This window comes from Calcarisporiella thermophila, assembly GCF_041956535.1.
Source record: "Calcarisporiella thermophila strain CBS 279.70 unplaced genomic scaffold VTP21scaffold_1, whole genome shotgun sequence".
NCBI lineage: Eukaryota > Fungi > Calcarisporiellomycota > Calcarisporiellomycetes > Calcarisporiellales > Calcarisporiellaceae > Calcarisporiella > Calcarisporiella thermophila.
The window spans coordinates 219,450-244,058 of NW_027192191.1; the positions used below are offsets into that span (position 1 = coordinate 219,450).

Below are 24,609 nucleotides of genomic sequence, written 5' to 3' on the forward strand. Positions count from 1 at the left end.
AAAAAAAAATAAACGAAATAGGAGAAAAATGGGCGGATGTGGAATTTAATAATATTATGATTTCAGTCGAAAGGGAGGAGGACAGAGCATTCAGTCGAGGGGGAAAAGTTAGAGGAAACACTATATTCGTCTAAAGAAAAGGCTAGAAGGGGAAGAAAGAAGAAAAAAATAATAATAAACTACAGTGCAGAGTATCTACCACGACCGCTGGAGGCAAACATGTTCCACAGACGTACCAAACCATCTCGAATGATATAGGGTAGGTCCCTCCAAAACTCTATCGTCCATAACATAAGAGATTAGCACTGGTACAGCCAGAATAGCACCTCTATCGAGTGATACTTTACCAAGATGTGGAATCATGTCGACGCCCCGTGCCCGATTCGTGTTATAGTTATAAAGCATACCGAGTATGATATAGGCAGCAAAAATGACCATCACGCTATGCCAATGGAGTAGAACATATATCAAATAGAATCCCATCCTACACCCCAATATAGCTACTTACATGATCATAAAAATACTAAAACCTGATATGCCACTGGACGGATTAGGTTGAGTAACGGATTTTCTAGAAAACCAAAGGGTGAAGACGGGCTTCCATCACCTGATGACACAGAGCGATAAGCAGAGTCACTTACGGACAAGCATCCTTGGTAGACCACCGCACAGATAACAAATCATTTTCCAATGTAGCGCTTAACTCGTCTTTCTCGCCCTCGATACAGATGAATGTGATATTAGTGGAGAGGGGTTTATCATGATAAGAGCCACCGTGTAAGAGCAGACTGAGTGGGGCTAGGTATTGAAAGGCCGGTTAGATGTCGAAAGAAAAATAAAACGAGACAAAAGAAGAATCGCACCCGGCTTTCCTTGTTCTGCTGCTTCTAGCACCAGGAACTGAGGTTTTAGCTTGAAATTTTCCCTTAGCAAAAGAATATATCGTTAGTTTCTTTGCAAGTTACCCCTGATCCATTAGCCACAATGCATCATACTCGCTATAATCGCCTGCCATAGAATTCACCTGCAAGACGCGTGTTTCATTATGCTTGGTGTTGATGACCCGTCGGCACGCGTATGTATTACCCTCTGGGCACTGATCTTCGGCCTCAACGCCCTCGAGTTTGGTCAGTGGAGCGCATGGATTCAATTTGTACTCGATGTGTGTGATGGACGGTGGAGTCCTCTCCTCCTGATCTATCGTGACCTCTCTAGAGAAGATAACAAGAGGGTAAGAAAATCTAGGGAAACAGCCCGAGTCTCTCTCCTTTCTCCACACCTTCTCCTCCTCTCCCCTCCTCCTGCCTCTCCTTACTCACCTTTTTAAAGCTGTGAGATTGTAGATCCTTCCGCTTATCGAGAATTCTTCAGTGCAATGGTTTTGTGCCAACACTGCTGTAAAGAAAAGTAAAAGAATTGGGGATACCCAACGAAGGGACTTACTAGAAACCATTTTATTTCAAGACAAGATTCCCTCTACAAAATCAGCCAAGATATGATTTATCGCCTATGGCACCTTCAATATCAGTATAAATATCCCATCCATATCCTCGGGCTATCCTATTTAGATCGAGACACATTGGATTCAAATGACAAGATATGAAAGAACGCGAAACTTCTCACTTTCAGATATCGAGACGTGCTTAAAGAAAAAAGTTTATGCACGTCTCTCTAGTTCAAGGAAAAAAAAACGCCTTCAATAAGGGATGCTACGTGAAAAGTCTCCTTATATAAGTAGAGACTTTCGTCTCTCCTTTTCCCGCACTTTTTTTCACACGTATCTTCGCTGACCTTACTGCTTCTTTCTTTTTTCAGCGCTAGTTACAAAGCACATAAAACCAAGCAATGGAAAACCAGCGAGAGCGCGCTCAAGAGCAGGCGCGTCATATGGGCGAGGTTGCACACGACCAGCTCCGGGACAAGACGCGCAAAGCCGGGGAAACCGCTCGAAAGGCAGCCGACACGGTGACCTTTTTGGGAGAGAAAGTGATGAATTGGATAAGAGACTGGTTGGCCTGGATAACAAGGACGTAAGTACCCACATGCTCTTGCCCTAATCTTCCTGTATCAACCTATTTCTTTTCCCTTTAATTTATCTACTCGCTCTGGTTTGCTCTTGGTTATCCCAATACATTTTGACTCTCTCCCTCGCCAACCCATTTATTGGTTGATGGCTTTTCACTGATATCACTTTCTTTAATTGGCGCCGTGGGCCTCTTGAAGTGAGCTCTTCGATGAATTCCTGGATACCACCCGCTATGTCGCATCTATTCCTGGATTTGCATTTCTCGGCTACCTTTTCGCGACCTTTTTTACGACCGCTAGTGTAGGCTTGGTGATCGTGTCAATTATAGTTGGAGTTCTTGCGGCCATTGGGGTTTTCTTTTTCGCACCAACAATTACTTTCATTGCGGCCATCTGTCTTATAGGCGTAGTGTGCTCACGAGGGTTTAGAGTGGTTTGTCGCTGGTTTATGGGCGGAGTAACCCATCAAGGCACACAGGGGAATCGGGAGTAGCTGCTCTCAAAGAAGAAATAAAGACAAGAGGATTGGCCCCTAGCGCTTCTCTCCGCTTTCTTTCTTTTTTTCCTACCATATCTTTTTGTATTCGATCTCTCTCTTTCCATTTCTGTGGATAAATACATTTGAATGTATGTGCTCTCTCAATGTCGTTGATTTGCAAAAAAAAAAAAAGTAGTCATCGAATTTAGAGCAGGAGTCTAATGCACTAATGATGGGTATGGATTGCCGGTGCTTATGGAGTATAAATCAAAATGAAATTCAATTAATGATTAGACGGTGTAAATAGAAATAAAATAAATGAATGGAATCCTATCCAATGAATATCCATTCTTTATGAGATTCATTTGTCTCACTACCCAGTTTGAAAAAAGATAAGGCACTTTCTGATATAAACAAATATATTTCTAAGTTAGGCCTCACCCCTTCCTTTAGAACATCAAAGCAGCGGCAAAGACGGCAACGCCGAGGAGGGAACCTGCTTTCACGGCAGTGGCTGAGGAGGTCTTGGGGGCACCAGAGGAGGAGGCGGCAGCCGACGAAGCGGATTTCGAGCCAGAGGCGCTAGCGGAACCAGAGGTGGCCTTGGTAGGAATGATGGAGGCGGAAGAGGAAGGCTTGGCGGTAGCGGAGGCGCTTGCCGAGGAGAGAGCCTTGGACGAGGCGGCCGAGCCGAGCGAAGAGGGGACGGCAGAAGCCTTGGAGGAACCGGTAAGGACGGTGGTGGAGGCGGCGTCAGCGGTGGAGGTAGCCTTTGGGGCGGAAGAGGTGGCAGAGCCGGTCTCCTCCTCCTCAGCATCGGAGGCAGAGGAAGTGGCCTGGGCCTCTGAGTCGGCCGAGGGCTCGGCAGCGCTCAAGTAGTGCTCCTCCACGCAGTTCTTGAAGCACTCGGTAGCGTCCTCAGGATCACACTTGGCAATGCATTCGTTGGTGTTCACGGCGTCGTCGTGGGTCTGGGCGCTGACGGCGACGGCGGCAAAGGCCACAAGAGCAAGGGTGATGGCGTTGAGCTTCATGGTTGACGGTGGGAAAGGAGGTGGAGAGAGAACCGACCAAGTTAGGGGAACGGGAGAAAGCAGAGGAAGACGGGGAGAAGAGGGGAGAAAAAGCAGGGTCGGAATTCGGATTTAAAGAGATAACGAGCGCGAGCGCAATCCACTGACCGTCGCACACGAATATCATTCGACAAATGGGGGAGGAGAGGCTCATTGCAAAATATCTAAAAATACAACGAACTTATTGTTTGTGTCGCTTGGCGACGGCGGGACGCTCGCGTAGCACAATTCTGGTTTCAGAAGGAGGGGGGGGGGGGGCCGCAGCCTAGGCAGTATAAGTCAGGTTTGAAGGCTCGCCTCAAGCCTGACCCGCATCGAGCTCACCATAGGCCGAATCCTGGAGATTGAAATTCGAAGCCCTTCTCCACCTCCCACCCGCACTTCTTATTTCCTTTTCCCAGCTGTGTACCCATTTCTCCTCGGTTGCACATTTTCGGCCCTCTGCCTCACATAAGCCAAGGAAATCCAATGTTAAATCATAAAAAGATTTCTCAAGCCCTCTTTTAATGGTTACGCGTAAAATATTCGTTTCTTGTGTATATTGTAAATAGATGGAATTTTATACAGTTTTATGTTTACCGGATAAACATTGGAATCTTCTAATTGCAAAAATGGTAATTAATGAAACAAAAAAGAGCTAGTGTTCTATGATGGCAGTGAATAAATACAGCTTGCAAAGTGCATGAAGGCTTTCTTCTTATTCAAGCGCACTAGCCCACTCAATCAGAAGCCTTGTTCCTCTTCAAAAGCTTAATCTCCCTAATCTTATGAAGCTTTCGATAAAAGGCTTAGGCACCGGAGAAGCCGTCCTACTAGGCAAACCTAATGCAGCCCATTGGCTTCATTCGATTCGTCCGATCCTGGACTTCGAAATGAGAAGAATGAGGGATCTACGCGGGATTCATGCTAGGTGTGCGACTTGTGCTGCGCTACGGCTGTCCATCCCGGTCTATCCTACTCCAGCTTGGGGAGGCTAAAAAATTGGGAAGCCTTATGCGGAAGGACCTGCTCTTGTTTTGAAACTTGCTTCGACTTTTTTTCCCAGACAATGACCGACGCCGCAACTAGGCTAGGGCTGGTGGGGATAGGGTAAGCGAGGAGGGAGTTAAAAATAAATCAGCTCCTTTACGCTTGCTCAGAATGAAAGAATGGCCTTGACACCTACCTTACAATTGACCATCTCAAGCATCCTCAATTGGCTTGGGATTCCAGATTCGCCGTGAGTTCTCCGGATTAAACAACTCGAACTCCATCTCAAAGCTTTTACGAAAGCACTCTCTTGCCGGCTGTTCTGGCGATATCAGATGGGCTCTAACCTTTGAATGGAAATGTCCCACCGACAGTGAGGCTCGGCGTATTTGGGCGGGAGGAGTGAGGGTGGAGGAGGAATAGGAGGAAGAGGGGGGAGGATTGGAAGACGCCGGTGTCAAGAAGCTTGCAGCAATCACCGAGTTAAGAAGAGGCGTGGTAGGAGAGGGAAGAGGATCGCCCAAAAACCTTGTCTCACGAGGTATCGAGAGACTGGCCTGGTGCTGGATCAAAAAGGTGAGGGCCTGTTGGGACAGCCGGTATTCAGTGGGAGTGATGCATTCGGGATGGGAAAGCATACCGGGTTGGAATATGGATGCAAGATTGCTTGCGTTCATGCGGTTGTGGCAGCTATTCTTGGCAAAGAAGGCAAGCAAATCGAGGAGATAGAAGAGCAGATACTGGTGGGGCTGAGGGAGTTGTTCGATAAGGACCTGAAATTCCTTAATACGCTCCTCATCAGATATGTCCTTCTCTACATAGTATAGAGGGGAGAAAATAAGTAAGGCAAATGCTATTCTAAGGAAGATTCGAATAGATCTCTCAGCTAACTACCCATAGTCTCTCGGAATGCCTTGTAGTATTCATGGGTGATGACGGGCTCAGGAAGCAAGTTGCAAAAGCGCCGTAGCACACTTGATGCATCATGCACACTATATCCCATCCAATTGATGTCGTTGCCGTAGCCTGTGTGATGGGACTCGAAGAGCTCCTGCAAGACACTTATCCGTTTGGCCGAGCCTGAGACCCGGAATATTCCCTCTACGTTCACGCCTAGGTTTGGATATAATGCAACTTCTAGTTTCTCTAAAGACAGAGTCTGAAGCAGGCTAAAATATACCTTGGCTCCTAAGAAAGGACCCACATTGGGCTACTACTATGGGGATCTGGCCACAAATCTCTTCGCGATCTTTCAAAAAGGATACCGGTTTACAAGCATAGTTGATGGATTCTATGAGGGGCGCTCCGAATATGTTGCGAACTAGGGGAAGAGAACTGGGCACCTTCATCTTGTCTGAGTTGAGGGCATGAGTGCGATGGGACTTCCTCGCTTGTGCACCATGGGAACACCTAAGGGGAGTGTTGGTAAAGGCTCCTTCGGTTGAGTGACTCTTCCAAAACTTCCATTTGTTTGGGAGTGAGGCAGAGATTGTCATTTGCATCGGATGTGATGCAATGGTAATCTAGATATGATTGTGTGCAGGTATGAGATGGAGACAAGTCCGTGAGGGAAGAACAGAAAAATGAAAAAAGGGAGATTTTTTTTTAATCCTGTTCGGAGTGGCATTTGAGTTTGACAGGAAAGGGTGCATAATGAGAATTTTTTTGAAAATTAATTAAAACCTTCGAGACTCGATTTCTATTTCCTTTTTCTCTCCCCCCCATCTCCCCTTCTCTCCCCTCTTCCCCAACTCTGGTTGTCATAGCTCTGGAAAACAGCATACAGCATTGCTTTGGTCTCAAATGCTATCGCTAAAGTACTAGAGGGGTCTTAGTGCAGCCTCTCTTCCTTACAAGCTTTAGTTTGTTACCGACCTCTAAGGTCTATAATTGTCGAGAGGAGATGAGCAGGCGAATGAATACAAGACATACCCAATAGTTTCGAAAATATGTGCAATAAAGCTCAGTTTGGCATATAATATCGCGTTCATCCAATCAGCTGATGATACACCGAATTTAATTACCAAAAAAAAACTTCACTGGCATTTCCTTTTATTTATTTTCGTTCTCATATTTATTTTTTATCCCTTTTCCACTCTGTTCGTCGCTCTTTTCCCCTTCTAGCACATATCTCCTATATCTCTCGACTCTCTCTCTCCTCTTTCACCTTCGCACTCTGAGCCCTTCTCTCTTTCTCGTTTTTTTGAGCATTTCTCACTCCTTTACACGCACCCTCCCTCATCCTATTCCCCTTTCTATAACCAACCACTAATTCCAACCCTCCCATGCATCTTCACTTTTTTGCGGCTATCTGTGTGCTGGTCACATCGGCTAGCGCTTTTACTTGGTCCTTCACCAAACCTGTTGGGAATACTGTCTACAAGGCCGGAGCGACGGCGCAACTTGAATGGAAGACGGACCAGAAAGGTGGAGTGGATGGAAAGCTTACTGACCAGCTGCACATTCAGTTACTCAACAGCGGAGGATTCGTGGCCACTGTCGCAACGGGAGTGGACCCTAAAAAGAACTCGCTTGCATGGACCATTCCAGCCAATATGATCACGTAAGTAGAGCAACACGAATTCAATTCTGGAACACAATGAAATTTCTAAATGAACATTTTTTATGCTGTCCATTTGCAGTTCAAATCAATATCAATTGCGTATGGTATGTTGTTGATTCACCCCTCCTCACTACCCTCCTACTAATCATCTAGCGCCCCCGCTGTTTTATATATCATCTTAAATTCGATGATACACATTCACTTACTCGTACTTTCAATATTAAAAGGGCATTGACGACACCGATTGGTCTTACTCTTCTCGCTTCGAAATCAAAGGAGTAGACGGGACCGTGGTGCCCACGGGGGCCCCACCTCCTCCTGGTGTGGCATCCACTGTTCTCGGCAATGCTTCGATGCCCTTGGCCACCCGCAACGCATCTGCACTTCTTCCAAGCATGAATATTTCTGCGTCGGGCATGATGATAACTCCCACGAGCATGTTGCTGCATCCCACTTCTCTTAACGCATCACTTTCCATGCCAACCGCATCGCAAACCGCTGCCAAGTCTACAGCTGGACATATTTGCATTGGAGACTCACTTGTTGTTATCATCACACTGTCATTATTTAGTAGATATTTCTTAATGTGAGGCTAGTTATCCTATTTTTTTATAATAATTATTGTTATTTTGTTGTAACTTTTGCGTCGAATAAATTGGAATTACAACAGAGGTCCCTGGTTGCCTCGATCAAAATCTTTATTATTCGATTTCCTGTCTTTGTTCGAAGGACACGTATATTTTTATAGTAGAAAGTAGATAGAGAAGGGTAAGTAGAGTAGGGAGGGTGTATCATTAGCCATACAGTGATAGGAAATAATAATAATAGTAATAATAATATATAAAGCTACGATCTTAATCATGGTGGGCTTATCTGCTGACCGTTATTTTAAATGCTGCTGTTTGTATTCTTGCACATCCACCACGGTTCCTGTGCGTCTCGCATGCTCTGCAGCAAACACGTAGAGATGGGATTCAAACGTTTCCTCCACCGTCGGCATTCCTGTCTGCTCCTGTCTCATGATAGCATCCAAAAACGCCTTCAGCAGCGCATAATCTCCTCCGCCATGCCCTGAAGTATTTGCCTCTGGATCTTCCTCGTAGGGGAAGAACACCTTCCGCTGCTTCGTTAAGAAATCATACCATCTCAACTCGTTTGTCTCGGCGTCCGCTTCAAGTTGGCCAAGTGTACCAAAAATGCGAGTTTTTCGTTGGCACAGCGCCTCTGTGGTGGCTATCATAGAGAAGGATACCGTCGCACCTCCCTCAAATTCCATATTCACCACTTGTTGGTCTACTACATCATTGTCGCACTCATAAGCGCAGCGCCCGTAGGGGCCACTTGCCAATGCATGTCTAACATTCTCAATGTCCGGAATATCGGTGATGGTACTTACGGGCCAAGTACTAAGACCCCGTTCAATCACTGGATCGAGATATATTTTCTTTGCATCATAAGGGCATTGGTCGGCAGCGGGGCATTCGAGACAATGGGTTACGGAACCAGCTGCACTGGGTTTTCCCGAAGCATTGAAATGCGTCAGTGAGCCAAATGAGCTCACACGCTATATAAAGAAGTGGATGCCGATTAAGTTGGGTCCAACCGTCAAGATGATGTTCACATATTACCTTGCAGGGTAGACCCATAAACCAGGCGACAAGATCAATATCATGGCAGCTCTTGCTCATGAGCGAGAAGGTGGTTTCCTTTTCATTCCTCCAGTTTCCTCGCACAAAGCTGTGTGCAAAATGATAGAAACCCACGGGCTCCAAGTGCTGGATATTGAGCACACGCCCGATTTTGCCTTCATCCAATATTCTCTTGATTGCTTTGTTCAATAAGGTATATCGAAGCACGTGTGAGATAGCAAAAAGAACGCCAGCTTGTGAGACCGCTTCGGTGATCATTAAGCAATCTTCCATAGAGGTGGCCATGGGTTTTTCAAGGAGTATGTGGTATTTTTCCTTGGCGAAGGCTACACATGCTTCACAATGCAGATCATCGAGTAGACAGATTGCAATTGCATCAGAGAGACGAGGTCGTTGGGCAAGGTCGCGCCAATCACTTACAACATTCTCATGAGGAATATTGTGTTGCTAACAGCATGAACACATTAGAGCTTTTTCTTCTTAATCTTAGCCACAAACTATTTCGATTCCCTGAGATGTTCGACCGCAAAATTGCTTACCTTGGCCATTTTCTCCCTTCTAATTTTGTTTGGCTCCGCTACAGCTACAATGCGCAGCCGCTCCGGATACTTTAATGCATAAGATGCATAGACATTCCCACTATCATCCAAAAAAATCAATGAACAACAGTTTCGGATAAAAACAAAGTATCAAATCCTAAGAAACATACCGCTGACCGGCACCGAGGATCGTTAAGGTAATGGGAAGAGTAGGTACCGATTCTGTTGGCATCTCAACCATGTTGCTAAATTCTTTAAAAAGTGGGGATCGGAATAATGAAAATCGCTTTTCTCACTGCTACCAAGTGTGCCACAATAAGAGTTGTTCTACCCTTTTATATACCGTGTGCTACAAACATCTATATCTCACGGGAGTCTTGCTTTATAAGGAATGTTATAAACTACCAATTTACGTGCAACACAATTGTTGGGCATGGTTGCGGTATACAAAAGGGGATGTCGACAAAAACTGAAGAGACTAGTGAGTTACTGTGGAATCACCTCAAGTGTCAAGGATTTTTTTCATAGTAATCAAAATGGGAAATTGGAGCTCTAGCCGATGATCCGTATTAGTAAAGTCGAATCGAGCATGAAATTGCCTAATATGCTTCCTAACTCTCCCAGTGCATAAAAAAAATGCTGAATAGGGGTAGCGAGTTAAGTGTAATGTAGCGATATCTTCTGGATAGGCTTGAAAGTTTGTGAAGGTAGTTGTTCTACTTTTGATCAGACATTAATATTCCACACTGGCTTGAGACTAGAAATATGCTCCAGGGTCAAAATAGAGACATGTTTAGGAGCAATGGTCTTAAAACCCTTTAACGAGTGAAAACTTATACATGTATAAATAGCCTAGTGGTGATCAAGGGTTAATAAAATTAAAAGGTTTTAATGAATTTAAACGCGGCTGACAGTGACTTGCACGATCTTCAATGGACCTTTGCTCGGATCAAGGTGGAATCAGAATGAATTTCAGTAGAGTTGCTGTTAGCACCACCCAAGATAGAGCTGAAGAACCTCGAGTCAAGTCTTGGAGGAGACAATCGAGATTGGAATCAATGGCTACATTTAAGCCAATAGAGGGTTCATCCCGAGTAATAACGTGGCTTGTTGAATTGGGGAGTAAAAGTCACGCACAAGTCATTTCGGAATATAGAGCAATATACGCCTAAATGAAAAGCCAAGAGATTTTCTCTATCATTCTGCCGTTTTTCTACCATATCGAATTCATTCCTAACATCTAATGTCTACCAATACACAAGCCTCATCCTCTAAAGGCAAAGGCCATTCTTCCCAGGACCAAGCTCAACCCCAGGACGAGGAATTTGTCGAGGTTCTCTTTACCGCCACCGCAACCTGCTCGCTCCTTGCCGCAGGCGAGCAAAAAGTAGTTGGGCGGGGAGAAATCAACATCCTACAAATCACGATGACTCACGAATGGGAAGTGAAGCAGCTTACGTTTCTTCAGCAGGAAGGAAATGGCGCGGATTTGCCTGGTGTGATCCATCCGCTATTGCCTGAAATGAGAGCATTTAAAAGAGGAATGAATGAATTTTTATTCCCAGTTCCTGGAAGAGAAGGAACTGCCTATGTAGTTGAATTGTAAATACCTCAATTTCTCTTCTCCTCTTTATCGTATATTCGATTACTGAATGTCGATAATACTTATATTTTTATGTTCAAATTAGGGAAGGGATGGATGGAGATACTATTGAGACTCTTGAAGATCTGCTCTCCTGTCTAATTGTCTACGAAAATCGACGCAATATTCGCAATACCTTAGCTCTGATTGACCAGAATGGCAGAGTTGTAGAAGAGCTTGCTCACAACGTACACCTTGCTTCGTCAGATGAGGAAAAAGCCACGGAAGTTCAGGGTGCAAATAGGATGCCCATTATCTTGGGGGCTGAAGAGGCGAGAGCACTCAGGGAAGGACGGCCAATTGAGCGAGTTCGTCCAGCAACAAATGGAGTTGGTGATACGCTTGTGACTTCTTCCGAGTACATTGCTTGGGCAGTGGTGAAGGGAGCAGGCCTATTAGCAAAGGGATTAACACTGTAAGGCTCTCTTTCCTTTATAATTTCATCCATTGTAATTTTATATGTTTCTCTTACCACATTAGGGGGAGCAATGCTTTGTCGAAACGGATTACTCCCAAGGAGAAACCTGTCAATATATCACCCTCAACCCGAGAGAACATCCGAAGAGCTAAATATGTCACTGGAACTATCTATCGGGGTGAGTTAAGCAAGGATGAAGGGAACGATAGCTTGAGGTTGAACTAACTCTTTTCACCAGTTACCACAAAAGTTGTGGACACAGCCCTTAAGTACGCATTCGATGGAGCCAGCAAGGTTGCAAAGGGACTTGAGAGGCCCAAGGTAACATGGTTTTCTTATGGTGCTCTCATATAACAGGTTTATCGATTAACAACTAAAAGAGCGAGCAGGATCAGCATTCTGCGTACACTGCGGCCAAATCTCTTGCAGTGCAATCGCTCCACGCCATTGGGATCATCGTCGAAGGTTTTCACGAGGGGGTACAGCAAGTGCTCACGAGCGGAAAGCACGGCGCCTCCCAGATTGTCAATCGACGATATGGGCCGGAGGCAAGTGAAGTTGTGGCCGATGTCTTCGACGTTACCAATAACACAATTTGCACGCTGGTGTATATTGATGGAAGAGGCTTTACCAGGCGGGCTCTGTTAACTCGTGCGGGTGCGTATATTCTTGAGAGGCAAAGAGGCGAGAGAGAAACAAATACCGCCATGGAAGAGAACATTGGCAGTAGGGATGAGCGTGGGAGAAACCAGGTCTTAGTTGAGACAATTCCGGATTCGGAGGAAGAGCCACAGGCTTCCAGTGCGCGCTTTATTCCATTAGAGAATATCCTGCCGGAAAAGAAGGATCAGTGATCTCCCTCTATCTTTTCATTCTAGAGGCGTGGGGGCGTGAATTTCTTTGATCTGTGTTTTTATTGCTTTATTTTTTTTTCGCCTCGGCGTGCATGCGCGTTTGATTGTCATTAATTGTTTTATTAAGCTTGGCTGGATAGGAAGATCCGGTTGGATTAATAAGATCGTTTTAGTTGTAACTCTATTTTCTCACCTTTCGTCATTGGCATGCACCAAGGGGTGGGGCGTCCCCCCGTTTCATCCGCTATGGTGGAGCTTCGAGAGTAGACTAGAAACGCTACTAAGTTCACAATTAAGTGCATATCTCGCTCCCCTCCTAACATCGATGAGCTGTCCTGTCAGTTTCACTCGGTGAATAGTTGCTTCAAACAGAATGGAAACACCGGTGTGCAAAAATCCTATGTTAAGGATCTAATAGGTGGATGATCAAACCAAGACACCGATATAACGTCTATGTTTGAAGGAGAAACATGTGTTGGTCACATCATTTGACGGTGACTTGGTGTTTGACATGGATAATTCTAGAAAAAATAGGATTCGCCCAAAGCGACGAAAACTTCCGGTGTTGGCACTGTGCAATTGATCAGGCTCGCTGAGGGGTAGAGAAGATGGCCTCGGCAAATGGCCACGGCTCCGGCGGCCCCTACTGTAGCTAGGCACAGCAATTTGCATTTGTCAACGGGCTGTGATTCGCTCGCCCCTTCCAAAATTGGGCCAATATAAACAAATCGAGCGAATTTCCTTTTGTTCCTCGGCAGCTAGGTCATAACTAAGTGAAACTTATAGGATCGGCCTAAACAAGTTAACACCATTAACATATGGGTATGCGTGTGTTCTGCATTAGGTTTGGGGCTAAACATGATAATTACGGTTTCTTCAGCACAAAACATAGGTTTGGCAAATCCTTCTTTATAAATGAACACCTTGCCCTTCACCCTCGACTCTTTCTGCCCTTTGTCACCTTTTCCCGAATTTTCCCACTATTCCCGCCATCATCCACAAGCTAGTGCGACTGATGCGACTCTTCAATACATAGCATGGATTTAGATGGATCGAATAGCTCTAGCGCCACATCACCCATATCTTCTCCTCAGGAAGTTGCCTGGTTGCAACAAGCTACTATGGCCGTAGTCACCACCCAACAGCAGGCTCAACAGTTGCTGCATTTCACAAATGAGCCTATCGACCTGTCCACCATGGCTCAGCTCCCGACCTATTGGGGAGATCCCCGTCAAATGCCACAAGGGGAAACTTCGATTGACCGGCGAATGAGTGCGCCATCATGGCTGGCTCCTGGCGTCCCGCCCCGGTATCAGAACCAAATGCTCCACGATCCCCGATACTCTTCCCTGCAAACCTCCGCTTCGGCCCCACCCCAGGCCGCGGTGGAAGAATACAGGCTGACCACGGGAGTCCCCCCTGGTGAGTCCTTGTTGTTTTTCCCATCTCCAATGCCAAACGTGCTAAAAATTTCTTGAATATATCTCGTTTGCTATATACCCTCTGAAAAATTGTATATAGAACCCCAGGCTAACATCACAAAAACCACTTCCCCCCAACTCCATCAAAACAAATTCCCCGCAAAAACATCTCCCCCAGCTTCTACAAGACGAATCGCCCCCGCTTATTCCGATGCACACTATACTGTATTCTCGATATCAGAGAAGCACTCGTCCACCTCAACCCCATCGACTTCCTCGACCTCCCCCTCTACCTCGCGCCGTGCTGCCCAGAACCGGGCAGCCCAGCGCGCATTTCGGCAAAGGAAAATCCAATATGTCAAGGATCTGGAGGCAAAGGCACGAGAGCTGGAATCTATGCGGGAGGGATACCAGAAGTTGAGGGAGGAAAATCAGATCCTACGTGAGCGACTACGTCTGCTGGAGCAGGGGGTAAGTAGAGTCGAGGGACTGCGAACATTTAATGGGTTTATTTCTCACCATTGAAGAAGCCAATAGCAAAAAGAGGTGGGGGGACGAGTATTTTTGATGGTGACGACAAAGACGAACCACCAGCAGAGGGTATGAGGTTCTTGGTAGGGTAAGATTCCGCTGGGCGGAATGGTACGGCACACCGCTGGTTTGATACGGAGCTGTTGTTCGCTTTTCGTTTTCTTGTTCTGCTAACTTATGTGCATTTCTTCATTTTGATTTTGATCAAAACGAATTCCGACTAAGCCTGAAATACCTTATTTCTATTTTCACTAATTTCAATACATTATTGCATATTTCCCATTTTCTTATCTTTGTTGAATCTGAGAATGGAGCCAAGATCGGCATCCCACACTCCCACACCTGTCCCGTCCTCCCCGCATCCCAGTCTGCAATCGCACAATATCCCCTCCTTCATCGCGCTTCATGATCAAACTTCGCGAACATGCCGCACTCCCATTGTCCATTTTGTTTTTTCTGGAGAGCCTGATCCAGCAGCGGATCCGGAATTTCTTTCCGGTCCTGGGTCAGACAAAGTGGTTGTGGTCCAGCTAGGCGAGGAAGGCGTGCAGGATGCCTTCAGTTTTGACCCTGATTTTGCTGTAGTGGAGGCCATGATGAAAGAGGGAATGTTGATAATTGAAGGCCGTTCGAGTGGAAGGTAAATTAATATTTACAAATACATGTATAATATATGCTATAAATCATCTTTTATTTCCTTTCGCGACCAGCGTGGATCGGCTGATGGAAGGAACAGCAGTTGAAGATCTAGATGAGTTGGTGAATGATTTCAAACAGAGGTATATATTTAATGAGCAATTTGACAAAAATTCCTTGAACTGTATTAACATTGTTCTTTTGTTCATGTGAAGAAATGAATATATAAGAAAGAGCCTATCGTTTGGAGAGGAGTTCGATCAGGAAAAAGATAAGATGTAGTCTCCCTCCATCGTCACAATGCTGCTCGTTTCAATCTAATACATCACAATTCGACGCCCTCAACCCTCGGTTACAATAGGAATCACCTTACTTAGACCTAGTCAATATACCAGCTGTAGGCTGCCCAGAGTTGGATTAAGCTAGGAGGGCAAGGGCTGGCTCAAGTTGGCTCTGGACATAATCCTATTTGTAAGCTTGGTGCCCGCTTTCTAACTCAAGTAAAACTTCATCCGTCTGAAGCTCTTCCAAATTTGGACATGGGCAACTCATGACGCACTGAACTGTCAGAAAAATCTCGCAATGCTCACATGCGCTAAGGGAAAGATTGTCAGAGCATCCTTTTTTTTGTGATCGCATTTAATAGGAATTTTCGGTCTCTCTCTTCTTATTCATATTCATATTCTTAAACACAGCATATTCACCACAAAGAAAATATATAATTGAATAAAGATATTAGGACAAAAAGAAAAGAAGTTCTCACAGTAAATATCATTAATACAGAGAAGTAATGAACAAAAAAAAAAAAATAAAAGACGACGAGAGAAAAGAAGATAAAAAGTGATAAAAGTAGAAGTGATATGAGAATCTTTGGAGAGCACGGTGAAAAATAGCAGAGTAGGAAAGTAGAAAAAAAAGAGCAATAAAAAAGAAACTCTACATCAGGATTTAAGGTTAGTACTTGATCCTATTGTATAGAATGCAAAAATAAAATATTCCAAGGGCCAATAAAAAAGAATATATTCAGGGGAGAAAACGAGATACATGGCCCTTTGTTCTAATATATCCTCATTGCCATTTCCGGGCATGTCAATTAGGGATGTGTGTTATCAGTAGCCGCACCAACCCTGCGCCCCTTGCGCTAGTTTTCCGCGCAGCACGCAAAACTTCCGTATGTACCCCCATCCGCTTAGCTTTCTTCGGCGTCCCAGCCACTGAAGAAGTTGCGCTCGTAATCTTTCCCCCTCCAATTATAACCGAGGTTGGGGCAGAAGTCGCAGGGCTCTCAGGCTGTACCTGTGGGTCGGAGTTGCCTTCCGCAGTGTCTGGAGAGGAGGTGTCACGCAGACACGTGGGTTCCATGATGACATGGCCCTGGAACACAGGGCGCATGCGAAATGCGAATACTAAACTCCTTTGCGCATGAGACTGGAGGAGGTTCGGAGAACGGATGGCTGCGGCTTTTCGTCGGTCTCGTTGTACCGTCACGCTAGGCGTGTGAGATTTGGTGCTGGCGTCACTGGACGATGTAGCCAGGGCGGGATGGTTGCGGGAGTTGGATTTCTTGGTAATTCCTCCCGCTGAGGCACCGTTCACTAGCGGTGATTTCGCATGCTTGCGTTTTGACGAGTTGGATTTTCGTTTGACCATATCGGTGGATGGAGGGGCTAAAATCGAGAAAGTTTCAGGGAAGATATGGAAGAGGGGGGGGGGGGGAGAAGAGTTGAGGGGGAGGGATTGGAAATTGGACAAGAAAAACTTGGAAGGTGAGTCTGGAAAAGATAATGGGTGCGAAGGAGGTTATTCTCTACACTCCACCGAAGACAGGGCAATTTCAGTGAAAATTTAAGTTAGTAAGGAGAGGGAAAAAATGGAATTAATACCCTTTTGAAAAATGGTGAGAAAAGAGCCGTGTGTTTGTGTGTGAGAGCGAGGAGCGCAGAGAGGGAAAAGTTCTCGCAGCAAAGAGGATCGTTCTCCCATACCCAATGATTTCCACTGCAGGATTTTCTCTCCGAAACTGAAGGCTTGTGGAACTGCTCTCATTTCTGGGGAAATATTCTAGCTAGTGTTTTTGGAATGTTGAGATGAAAATACACCAAAGAATGCCCGCAGGCTTGTTCATTCATCTAAGAGGATGGAATGTTCCTCTCGGCAAGCTTTTGCCAACACAATGATTATCATGAAATCTTTTTTTTGTGGGCCATTTCCTGTCGTTAAAATTTGTCTAAACGTGTGAAAATTGTTTTTTATCTAGATTAAAAAACCAAATTACACTGCCGAGGTGTAGGTGGATGGTTTACGTTTAAATGACTGATTGCACAAAAGTCCTTACTGCAAGGCTATCGTGACCTTTTTCCCTATGATTAACCCCATGTTTTGTTGTTAATGGAGAAATGAACTTCAAGCAATTTTCCAGATTATTTCTCCTGCATCTCGCGAACATACTAGGGAGAATTCCTATAATAATACACATGATATACCCAGCGATTCATATGATTCATCAACTTAGAAAATTCTCCTTATGCATTAGAGCAATAAGGCTGAATATGACACCATGCAAGTCCACCGTTGCTCTGAAACAATCTTATCGCGTCTGATATTTGGTGGCTTAGATTAAATTTGTTTATGGAGTGAAAAAGCAGTCCTAAAGGTTACGAGCCTAATATAGTTTTGAAAGGCACCGGGCTATTAAATGAGAGCGTGGAATGGTTTTATTAAATCAACACAATTCGAAGGTGAACCCAATACCAATTGATGACGCGTGGTCTCGATTGGTTGATGGTTATCTTGCTGAGCATCCCGATGACGAAATTCATCCTGCGGTCGCCCAGCTTGCTAAGTTCCTTGGGGATGAGAAGACAACTTGGGAACAACAAAGCAGTTATCTTAAGGAAATGGGTAACTGGGCTACTCTTTAATCAATAGGTAGCACATGCCATAGCTAACCATGCGCCTTCATGCATTTTGACTTAGATAAAACCCTTCGAGGTCACCGAGACTCAAAGTCCACCTGTCCGAGTGCCACTCAAATTTCTCCCACATGCCGTGGCCAACTCGAAGCGACTCTTATGCGCACTATTTCTCCAATTTTTTTCGCGGCTGCGGAGCATCTTCCCCGTAAATATTGTATTCCCATAATAGAAATGCTTCACTCCCTATCACCCGACATGTTTCCTCTGTTCCTCTCTGAGTACTCTCGCTACATGAGCTCCGATCCACTATATGAGTCGCATTCATATCAAGTCAAAGCCTTAACTATCCCAACGCTGCTTGGATTTTCTCTGGGTGCCCAAGCAGTACGAGAGAGATTCATGGAGGTATTAGAATACTTGACGAGTTGCTTGATGTCGTCCATGGTACGAGTGGAGGATCTATGCGCTAATCAACTGTCAAGTTTTTCGAGAGCACAACTCGTAGGCGATTGTCAAATGCTTGCCAAAACCCTACTGATGATATTCACCTCTCACCCAGCCGAGACCCAGTCCACGTTTGGTGCGGTGCGCACCAAATGCCAAAGTTCGCAAGGGCATCTCTTCCGGCGTTTGGTATCGGCTTGTCTCAACCTGTGTACCCGTGATGATTGCTACACTAGGGAGTGTGCGCAGATTGGAGGCATGGCCTTGGGTGAACTTCTAGAAGTGGCTGGCAATGCCGAGGAATCGTGTCGCGATGTCATTGGAATCTTCTTTGGGGATCTGTCGGAGGGCAGTAGCGAGTTGATCACCACAAAAGTGGGCATAAAAATCCCGAAAACCTTGGTACAACAATCAGGCTGGAACGTGTATGATCCGCCTATGCTACCAGTTGCTAGAGGCATGATCTCGAACCTGCGGATGCAAACATTAATAGCACCGATTCCTGCTGGAGTTGATTTCTATTCCGATTTGTTAAAGTAAATGTTGCATACTTTCTATTCTGCACAAAACCCTGTTTTCACCCATCCTCAACTTTATGACAGGAATCTTGAAGAGACTCCAAGAACCCTCCACCATCTTCTCTACTTCGTCCTCTCTTACTTTTGCTCGTCAGTGTCAGAGCCCCAATCCCGAGTTATCGCATTTGAGGCATTGGGAATCTGGCTTCTTGTATCTAAACAAATCCTCTCCCTTCCCGAGGGCAAGCGTATCGCGCGAGAGTGTTTTACGGATGATATAATCCGTCGTCTTGTCGGCAATGTTTGGGATCATTGGGACGATCCCGTCGATGCTGTGCAACACAAAGTGAAAACGATCTTTGAATATCTTCTTGAGATCGTGGCGGTCAAAGCAGAGCTAGAGGGGCGGAGAGAGGTGTACGATAAATTTTTAGAAGAGCTCCTCGAAACACTTCTGGCAATGGATTGGCATCGCAAAGTGAGTACCACAGGAGTATGTGCTTTTATTAATTTTGTTTTACAATGTTTTACTTGCTTCCATAGGTTAAATATGCACTCCTGACTCTCCTGTTACCTCATACTGGAATCAAGGCCTTCTTGGAGATGCAGCCGAACTTCGTCGAAAACACCATGCAGGCACTCAGCAACATTATACTTGCTCCGCGTGCTACTGCTTTGCTTAACGCATTCTTCGAGCGCCAACTCATTGAAATGATGCCTGATGCAGATCACCGTAATATGAGAGCCGATGTTGCCAGCGAGGAGGCGTATAATGTGCGTAAAATGCATATTCTCCAAATATTAACGTCTTCGAACTAATCTTCACGCATTCTTTTGGGAAATAGTCATGGATCTCGCTCTGGTTCAATCCTCTTTGTCAAGCCCTCACATCCCCTGATCAACTTATCCGTAAAAATATCGCCAATCTTATTCTTCCGCGTTTATTGAAAGCCTCTCCGAAAGCATTCTGGCGATTGCTCCATACATTGCAAGATACAAAGGATTCTGAGGAGTCTGGTGCAGGTGCCGATTATCGATTGCACGCACTTGTGTCGGTAGTGAAAGTAGGGCGCTCGTTGGATATATTCGGTGGAGAGGCTTTTGCTGAAGGTAGATCAGTGTTTTTTTTAGGAATCTTTTCAGAAAACATGTTAACTAACTTTCTATATTTGTAGGAAACGTGACAAACAAAGAGAGACTCATCAATACCGATTTTCTCTATGATGCTATGTCGCATTCCGATACAGGTGTGCGTACAGATGCGCTTGGTATTTTGTGTGAGTCACGAAGGTCCACAGCAGAACCCACCCCCCGCGAATTTGCCCTGCTGCGTTCATTTATCCTAGCAAATATGAACATTACATCGGCTGATTTTCGTCAAAAGCTGGGCGCCTTCCTCGGCAAGTTACTCTTGCGAACTCGGACAGTATTATATACACATTGGAGAAACTACCAAGGAGCAATTAAGAAGATTCATAAGGAAAAAAAGAACGTGCAGATGGCGGAAGAAGTAGTTAAAAAGAGAGAAAACGAGGAAAGGGACAAGTGGTTGGAGGCGATCGCTCCTTCCTGTGAATTCCTTAACTTTCTTGTGCATGCCTGTTCTGCTTCACTACAACCTGGGGCCTCTTTCCAACGTGTATCCACTGCTCTCCGTATTCTTGGTTTGATTGTGCGAATTTTTGGCGTCGAGGGTGGAGCTTCGGCATCATTAGAGCCCAATGAGCAGTCCGCAAAGGTCCCATGGGTTTCTTCTCTACCGCCCAACTTGCGTACTCCACTTATTCACCCCCGTCTCACTCAACTTCTTCTAAGCGAGCTGCTTCATTCTTTTGCCGAGAATAGATTACAGGCATTCGATTTACTGATTGCCTTACCGAACCCACTTCCAGGAGTAGAGACAGAAGCTCAGGCGCAAAATGTGATCCTTTGGGGTCTAGAGAGAATGAAGAGCACAAGAGCCGGAGAGAGCAATAGTGGAGCTACGATTTTTAGACTGATATTCAGAAAGTATATTGTGGGATTGGGATATGAGTTGGAAGTGGAGCCAGGAGTTAGTGGTCATCGAGACTCATACGGTGTACCAGCCGGTTAGTTTACACACATTTAATCAAAATATCAAAAGCCAATATTAACCATCCAATATTTCTTCTAGCCGACTTTACAAGTAAGCTCCTCGATATGCTTGAAAAACAGACGAAAATTGCTTCGGAAAATCTCTTATTCGCTGCCCAAAGTTACCCTTTGCATGGCACACTACTTGCACTTCAGTATGCGAAGCTTAATTAAATGAACGACGGCCACGTATTAACCTGATTGCTATTCCTATTATAGATATCTTGTCCAAGAGTTAGATTACAGTGACGACCTAATTAAAACTCACCTTTCCATTTGGCAGTCACTTCATGCAAGAGCCCTTTCACTAGTCCACAGCACCTGCTCCATAGTCCTCGATGTGCTCTCGAACCCTTCTCCTGAGGGGAATATGCCCGCCTCTTTCCAAGAGATGGAGGAGAATATTGACGAGTTAATTGCCGTTTCGCTCGAAACGCCCGAGATTATCAGCGATGCTGAAGCTGGTCCAAAGCAGCAGGTGATTTTGAGTTTTTGCTGGAGAGCAGTTAAAGAAGCAAGTGCCCTGCTGGGGACTATTGTAGCACGTGCACCTATTGCAAGTGAGAGCGGGAATAATGATGGATTCGTAGGTTATGATGACATGGTGAATGCGTGCCAGCTCTTTAGAGTTATGTTGACAAGCATCCGTCACCGCGGAGCATTTTCTGCCGTGTATCCTGGATATGTTGAGCTCTGTACCCGTTTGCGCGCGTCGTCTCACCCCAAATTTTCCGATCTGCCTGCTCTTTGTCTTGAGGTAAGTTGTCATAAATTAAGAACTGATTTTGCCTATTATACCTGTTTAACCTTTGTCCTACTTCCCACTTAGGAACACATCCAAAGCATACTAGAGCAATCTATTTCGATCACTCGCCGTAGTGCTGGTCTTCCATTCTGTGTTCTGGCAGTTGTATCTAGTGAGCCGCATGGGCGGCATGTACTTTTACCCATGGCAATGAATCGTTTCATCGAGATCGCATCGCGTCCCACATCACCTGACGCTGACCAGACATTGGATTTACCACAAGTTCATGCTTTTAATGTATTAAGAACGATTTTCACAGACGCGAAATTGGGGCAGGATGTTCTCCCATTTGTTGCCGAGGGGTATGAGGTCGCAATAAGAGGGTTCTCTTCACATACGTAAGTAATCTCTCATCTAGTCAGAATAGGCCCCAATGGTTAATATATTATTTTTATCAGCTGGGCTATCCGCAATTGCGCTGTTATGCTTTTTTCCACTTTATTGCAACGAACCTTTGGAGCCAAGAAGACTCGTGATGAACACCACACAATCAATACGCTTACAGGGCGCGAGTTCTTCGCCCGCTTCCCTCGGTTACACCCATTTCTCCTTGCTGAGCTGCAGGCTGCTGTCGACGATCTGCTGTCTCCCGGTCCAAAGGTTAATTCTGCACTTTACCCCGTGCTCACTCTATTATCACGGCTTCATCCTTCGTTGATGGAGGGCACTGATACAATACTTACAACTGCACCTTTTGTGCCGCTGGTTATGTCTTGTGCTAAAAGTTCGATTTTTAAAACTCGAGAAATGGCTGCTAGAGCACTTGCGCCCCTTGTTACATCTGGAGAGTTGGTCAGCACTTGTGCAGAGTTGCTAAATATATGCTGTAGTACAACCTCTCAGAACGAAATGCACGGAAGATTGGCACAGATACAGTTGTTGCTGCGAGGGCATTTGTATAATGTCGCCTCTCCCGAGATCATGTTGGGTAAGGGCCCACCTCTATATAATTGCTTTTTTCTTTGTTTGGTTTTAACCTAACCTTCACAATGCTAATGTTTAGATCTGACCGAAAAACTGCCCGACCTCTTGCTGTCAGCTTGGACTATCCTCCTGATGGACAATCGATGTGCCATTACGCGTGCGCTTTTCCTACAAATTGTCACAGAATTCTGTGTGGAGTCACGGTGGCTGTCCCGTACATTAGAGGATGAAGAAACCCAGGCAAAACTCTTAGCGAAAGCACATAAAGCTTTCGCTCTATTGAAGGAGAAGATGTCAGAATTCTGCCGTGAGGTGCTCTCGAAGACAGGAGAGGTGGAGGAGTTAGGCCAACATCTTGTGCGGCAACAAGCTGCGGAGGCTCTCACCTTCCTTAGCTTGGATTCGACCAATGCTGAAGTGTTCCTTAGCCTACTTTCTGACTGCGATTATGAAGTCCGTTTCGTCACTCTCCAACGCCTCTCTTCCTCTTCCTCATTACTTGAAAATGATGAAATTCGCACAAAACTTGCGCGTATGCTTATAGAAGGCGAGCCGCATGTCTATTGCTTTGACATGGTGACGGAATTGTTGGCCAAGCTTCCGGAAGTAGGTGGCGTGGATTTGGCAGAGTTTTGGGAGGTGGTTGAGGGATATGCCACTGGGCGGAAAGGAAAAGCAAGTCCCACAAAAATGGAGGCGGTATTGCCACTGCTGGGGTCTCTTACTCTTCAGACTTGGCGGAACCCTTCGTGCTCTGAGGAGATCCGTGCTCGTACTCTAAAAACGTGGTCGAACTTGGTTTATGAGAACAGCCATCCTGACAAGCCGCTTTCGTTGCGCGAAGCCGTCGTCTCCTCAGTTGAATATTTCGTGGAGATCTTGCCATTGAGCCGCGATATTGCGATGAAAAATGAAGATACTTCAGAGAGTTTAGCGAAAATCCATATGACTTTGGCGAGATTATTGCAGGATGATGATGCCGACGTTAGAGACGAAGCCGCAGAAATTGTTGGAAAATTGTCCGGCGGGAATCATGTAACGCATTAATGAATTTTTGGCAAGGTGATATTCAACGTTGACAATTTTATGTATAGGCACAGACACGGATAACTTCTGAAAAGGCACTCAAAGATATATATACCCATATTCTTTCCAATTTTCCCCGTTCACCTGCATTATACCGCATGCTTTTGTCAACGCTCCTTGCTAATGAGGAACCCTGTAAGTTTGTTATTTCTTTAATCCAATTCGAAAACCATGTGATTTCTAAGTTATGCACGGCTATTTATATGTAGTGCAAATACTGGAAGAAGAGCTCAACCCGAGCCGCGTGCTTTTCGCGGTCGAAAAAAGCAATATCTATAAAGAAGACCAGGCTGATCTCGAGATGACTTCGGTAGCTCTTTTGATGGGAGCATCTCAGCATAAAGAGGTCGTCAGAAGTGCAGTTGAGGGGCCAATAAGAGAGGCATGCAAAAAAGCATTGGACACTTTGAAGGCGGCTGCAAAATTACTCGAGAAAGAATCTCCTGACTCTAATGTATTTTGAAAACTCGCTAAATGAATTAGACTCGAAACTGACAGTTTGTATCCTGTGTAGGTGAAAGAATACGGTGCTTTGAACTTCACCTCTCGCGAGCGCGTGTTCTTCATTCTGTGGCGAGCCATATTGGTTCTCTCTGTGGGAGTGGAGCTTCTCGGTTCGGATGGACCCGTTGGCGAAATTCAGAGCATGCTTATCCATTTAAGTGCGATTCCAATGCACCCTCAGCTCCACGATCAGCTCTATTTTAGGGAAGAGGAACATCATGAAGGGAGAAGGGTAGGGATACTAGGGGGACAAAGTTTGTCGGAAAGGTTACGCGGGATATCCGTATAGAAGAGTCGTTTCCATATAATTGCTATCGGTATGCAACTTGATTTCTGGGCATGAATATTTAATATGGTATTTTGGAATTTTGAGCAAAGGAAGGGATATATTGTAGAAAAGTGACAGCTCTATAAAAGCTGTTCCCCAACAAAATCACAGATTCTATATTCACCATAATAAAACATAGAGTTTCTATCGAGAGAGAAAAGAAAAAAGACAA

At 45.3% G+C, this 24,609-nt stretch overlaps 11 protein-coding genes across 11 annotated transcripts; 6 read left to right on the forward strand and 5 right to left on the reverse strand.

Moving 5' to 3' along the window:
• Positions 1-179: 179 nt before the first annotated feature.
• Positions 180-1,453, reverse strand: VTP21DRAFT_104 (uncharacterized protein; the record flags this gene model as incomplete). Its single annotated transcript, XM_069389731.1, has 7 exons — positions 180-277; positions 348-442; positions 509-571; positions 642-798; positions 864-925; positions 996-1,211; positions 1,320-1,453. 7 exons carry the CDS (start codon positions 1,451-1,453, stop codon positions 180-182), a joined length of 825 nt encoding a protein of 274 aa, XP_069256483.1.
• Positions 1,454-1,845: 392 nt separating this feature from the next.
• On the forward strand, positions 1,846-2,518 carry VTP21DRAFT_105 (uncharacterized protein; the record flags this gene model as incomplete). The annotated part of the gene is made up of 2 exons (XM_069389842.1): positions 1,846-2,030; positions 2,224-2,518. The coding sequence occupies 2 exons, from the start codon at positions 1,846-1,848 to the stop codon at positions 2,516-2,518; spliced, it is 480 nt and encodes a 159-aa protein (XP_069256484.1).
• Positions 2,519-2,952: 434 nt separating this feature from the next.
• On the reverse strand, positions 2,953-3,537 carry VTP21DRAFT_106 (uncharacterized protein; the record flags this gene model as incomplete). The annotated part of the gene is made up of 1 exon (XM_069389953.1): positions 2,953-3,537. One exon carries the CDS (start codon positions 3,535-3,537, stop codon positions 2,953-2,955), a length of 585 nt encoding a protein of 194 aa, XP_069256485.1.
• A 1,220-nt stretch (positions 3,538-4,757) lies between these two features.
• VTP21DRAFT_107 (uncharacterized protein) lies at positions 4,758-6,041 on the reverse strand (the record flags this gene model as incomplete). Its single annotated transcript, XM_069390064.1, has 3 exons — positions 4,758-5,359; positions 5,440-5,658; positions 5,750-6,041. 3 exons carry the CDS (start codon positions 6,039-6,041, stop codon positions 4,758-4,760), a joined length of 1,113 nt encoding a protein of 370 aa, XP_069256486.1.
• Positions 6,042-6,830: 789 nt separating this feature from the next.
• VTP21DRAFT_108 (uncharacterized protein) lies at positions 6,831-7,698 on the forward strand (the record flags this gene model as incomplete). Its single annotated transcript, XM_069390175.1, has 3 exons — positions 6,831-7,108; positions 7,188-7,212; positions 7,336-7,698. The coding sequence occupies 3 exons, from the start codon at positions 6,831-6,833 to the stop codon at positions 7,696-7,698; spliced, it is 666 nt and encodes a 221-aa protein (XP_069256487.1).
• Positions 7,699-7,991: 293 nt separating this feature from the next.
• VTP21DRAFT_109 (uncharacterized protein) lies at positions 7,992-9,537 on the reverse strand (the record flags this gene model as incomplete). The annotated part of the gene is made up of 4 exons (XM_069390285.1): positions 7,992-8,672; positions 8,737-9,204; positions 9,297-9,396; positions 9,467-9,537. The coding sequence occupies 4 exons, from the start codon at positions 9,535-9,537 to the stop codon at positions 7,992-7,994; spliced, it is 1,320 nt and encodes a 439-aa protein (XP_069256488.1).
• A 1,002-nt stretch (positions 9,538-10,539) lies between these two features.
• VTP21DRAFT_110 (uncharacterized protein) lies at positions 10,540-12,210 on the forward strand (the record flags this gene model as incomplete). Its single annotated transcript, XM_069390397.1, has 5 exons — positions 10,540-10,898; positions 10,985-11,353; positions 11,419-11,534; positions 11,595-11,677; positions 11,737-12,210. The coding sequence occupies 5 exons, from the start codon at positions 10,540-10,542 to the stop codon at positions 12,208-12,210; spliced, it is 1,401 nt and encodes a 466-aa protein (XP_069256489.1).
• Positions 12,211-13,247: 1,037 nt separating this feature from the next.
• On the forward strand, positions 13,248-14,237 carry VTP21DRAFT_111 (uncharacterized protein; the record flags this gene model as incomplete). Its single annotated transcript, XM_069390508.1, has 3 exons — positions 13,248-13,632; positions 13,732-14,102; positions 14,169-14,237. The coding sequence occupies 3 exons, from the start codon at positions 13,248-13,250 to the stop codon at positions 14,235-14,237; spliced, it is 825 nt and encodes a 274-aa protein (XP_069256490.1).
• A 233-nt stretch (positions 14,238-14,470) lies between these two features.
• On the forward strand, positions 14,471-15,080 carry VTP21DRAFT_112 (uncharacterized protein; the record flags this gene model as incomplete). The annotated part of the gene is made up of 3 exons (XM_069390619.1): positions 14,471-14,802; positions 14,873-14,941; positions 15,014-15,080. 3 exons carry the CDS (start codon positions 14,471-14,473, stop codon positions 15,078-15,080), a joined length of 468 nt encoding a protein of 155 aa, XP_069256491.1.
• Positions 15,081-15,887: 807 nt separating this feature from the next.
• Positions 15,888-16,448, reverse strand: VTP21DRAFT_113 (uncharacterized protein; the record flags this gene model as incomplete). Its single annotated transcript, XM_069390730.1, has 1 exon — positions 15,888-16,448. The coding sequence occupies one exon, from the start codon at positions 16,446-16,448 to the stop codon at positions 15,888-15,890; it is 561 nt and encodes a 186-aa protein (XP_069256492.1).
• Positions 16,449-17,506: 1,058 nt separating this feature from the next.
• On the forward strand, positions 17,507-24,398 carry VTP21DRAFT_114 (uncharacterized protein; the record flags this gene model as incomplete). The annotated part of the gene is made up of 14 exons (XM_069390839.1): positions 17,507-17,699; positions 17,775-18,693; positions 18,760-19,153; positions 19,219-19,449; positions 19,521-19,785; positions 19,851-20,765; positions 20,831-20,945; positions 21,010-21,547; positions 21,620-21,933; positions 21,994-22,523; positions 22,599-23,554; positions 23,614-23,740; positions 23,815-24,059; positions 24,120-24,398. 14 exons carry the CDS (start codon positions 17,507-17,509, stop codon positions 24,396-24,398), a joined length of 6,021 nt encoding a protein of 2,006 aa, XP_069256493.1.
• Between the last annotated feature and the right edge of the window lie 211 nt (positions 24,399-24,609).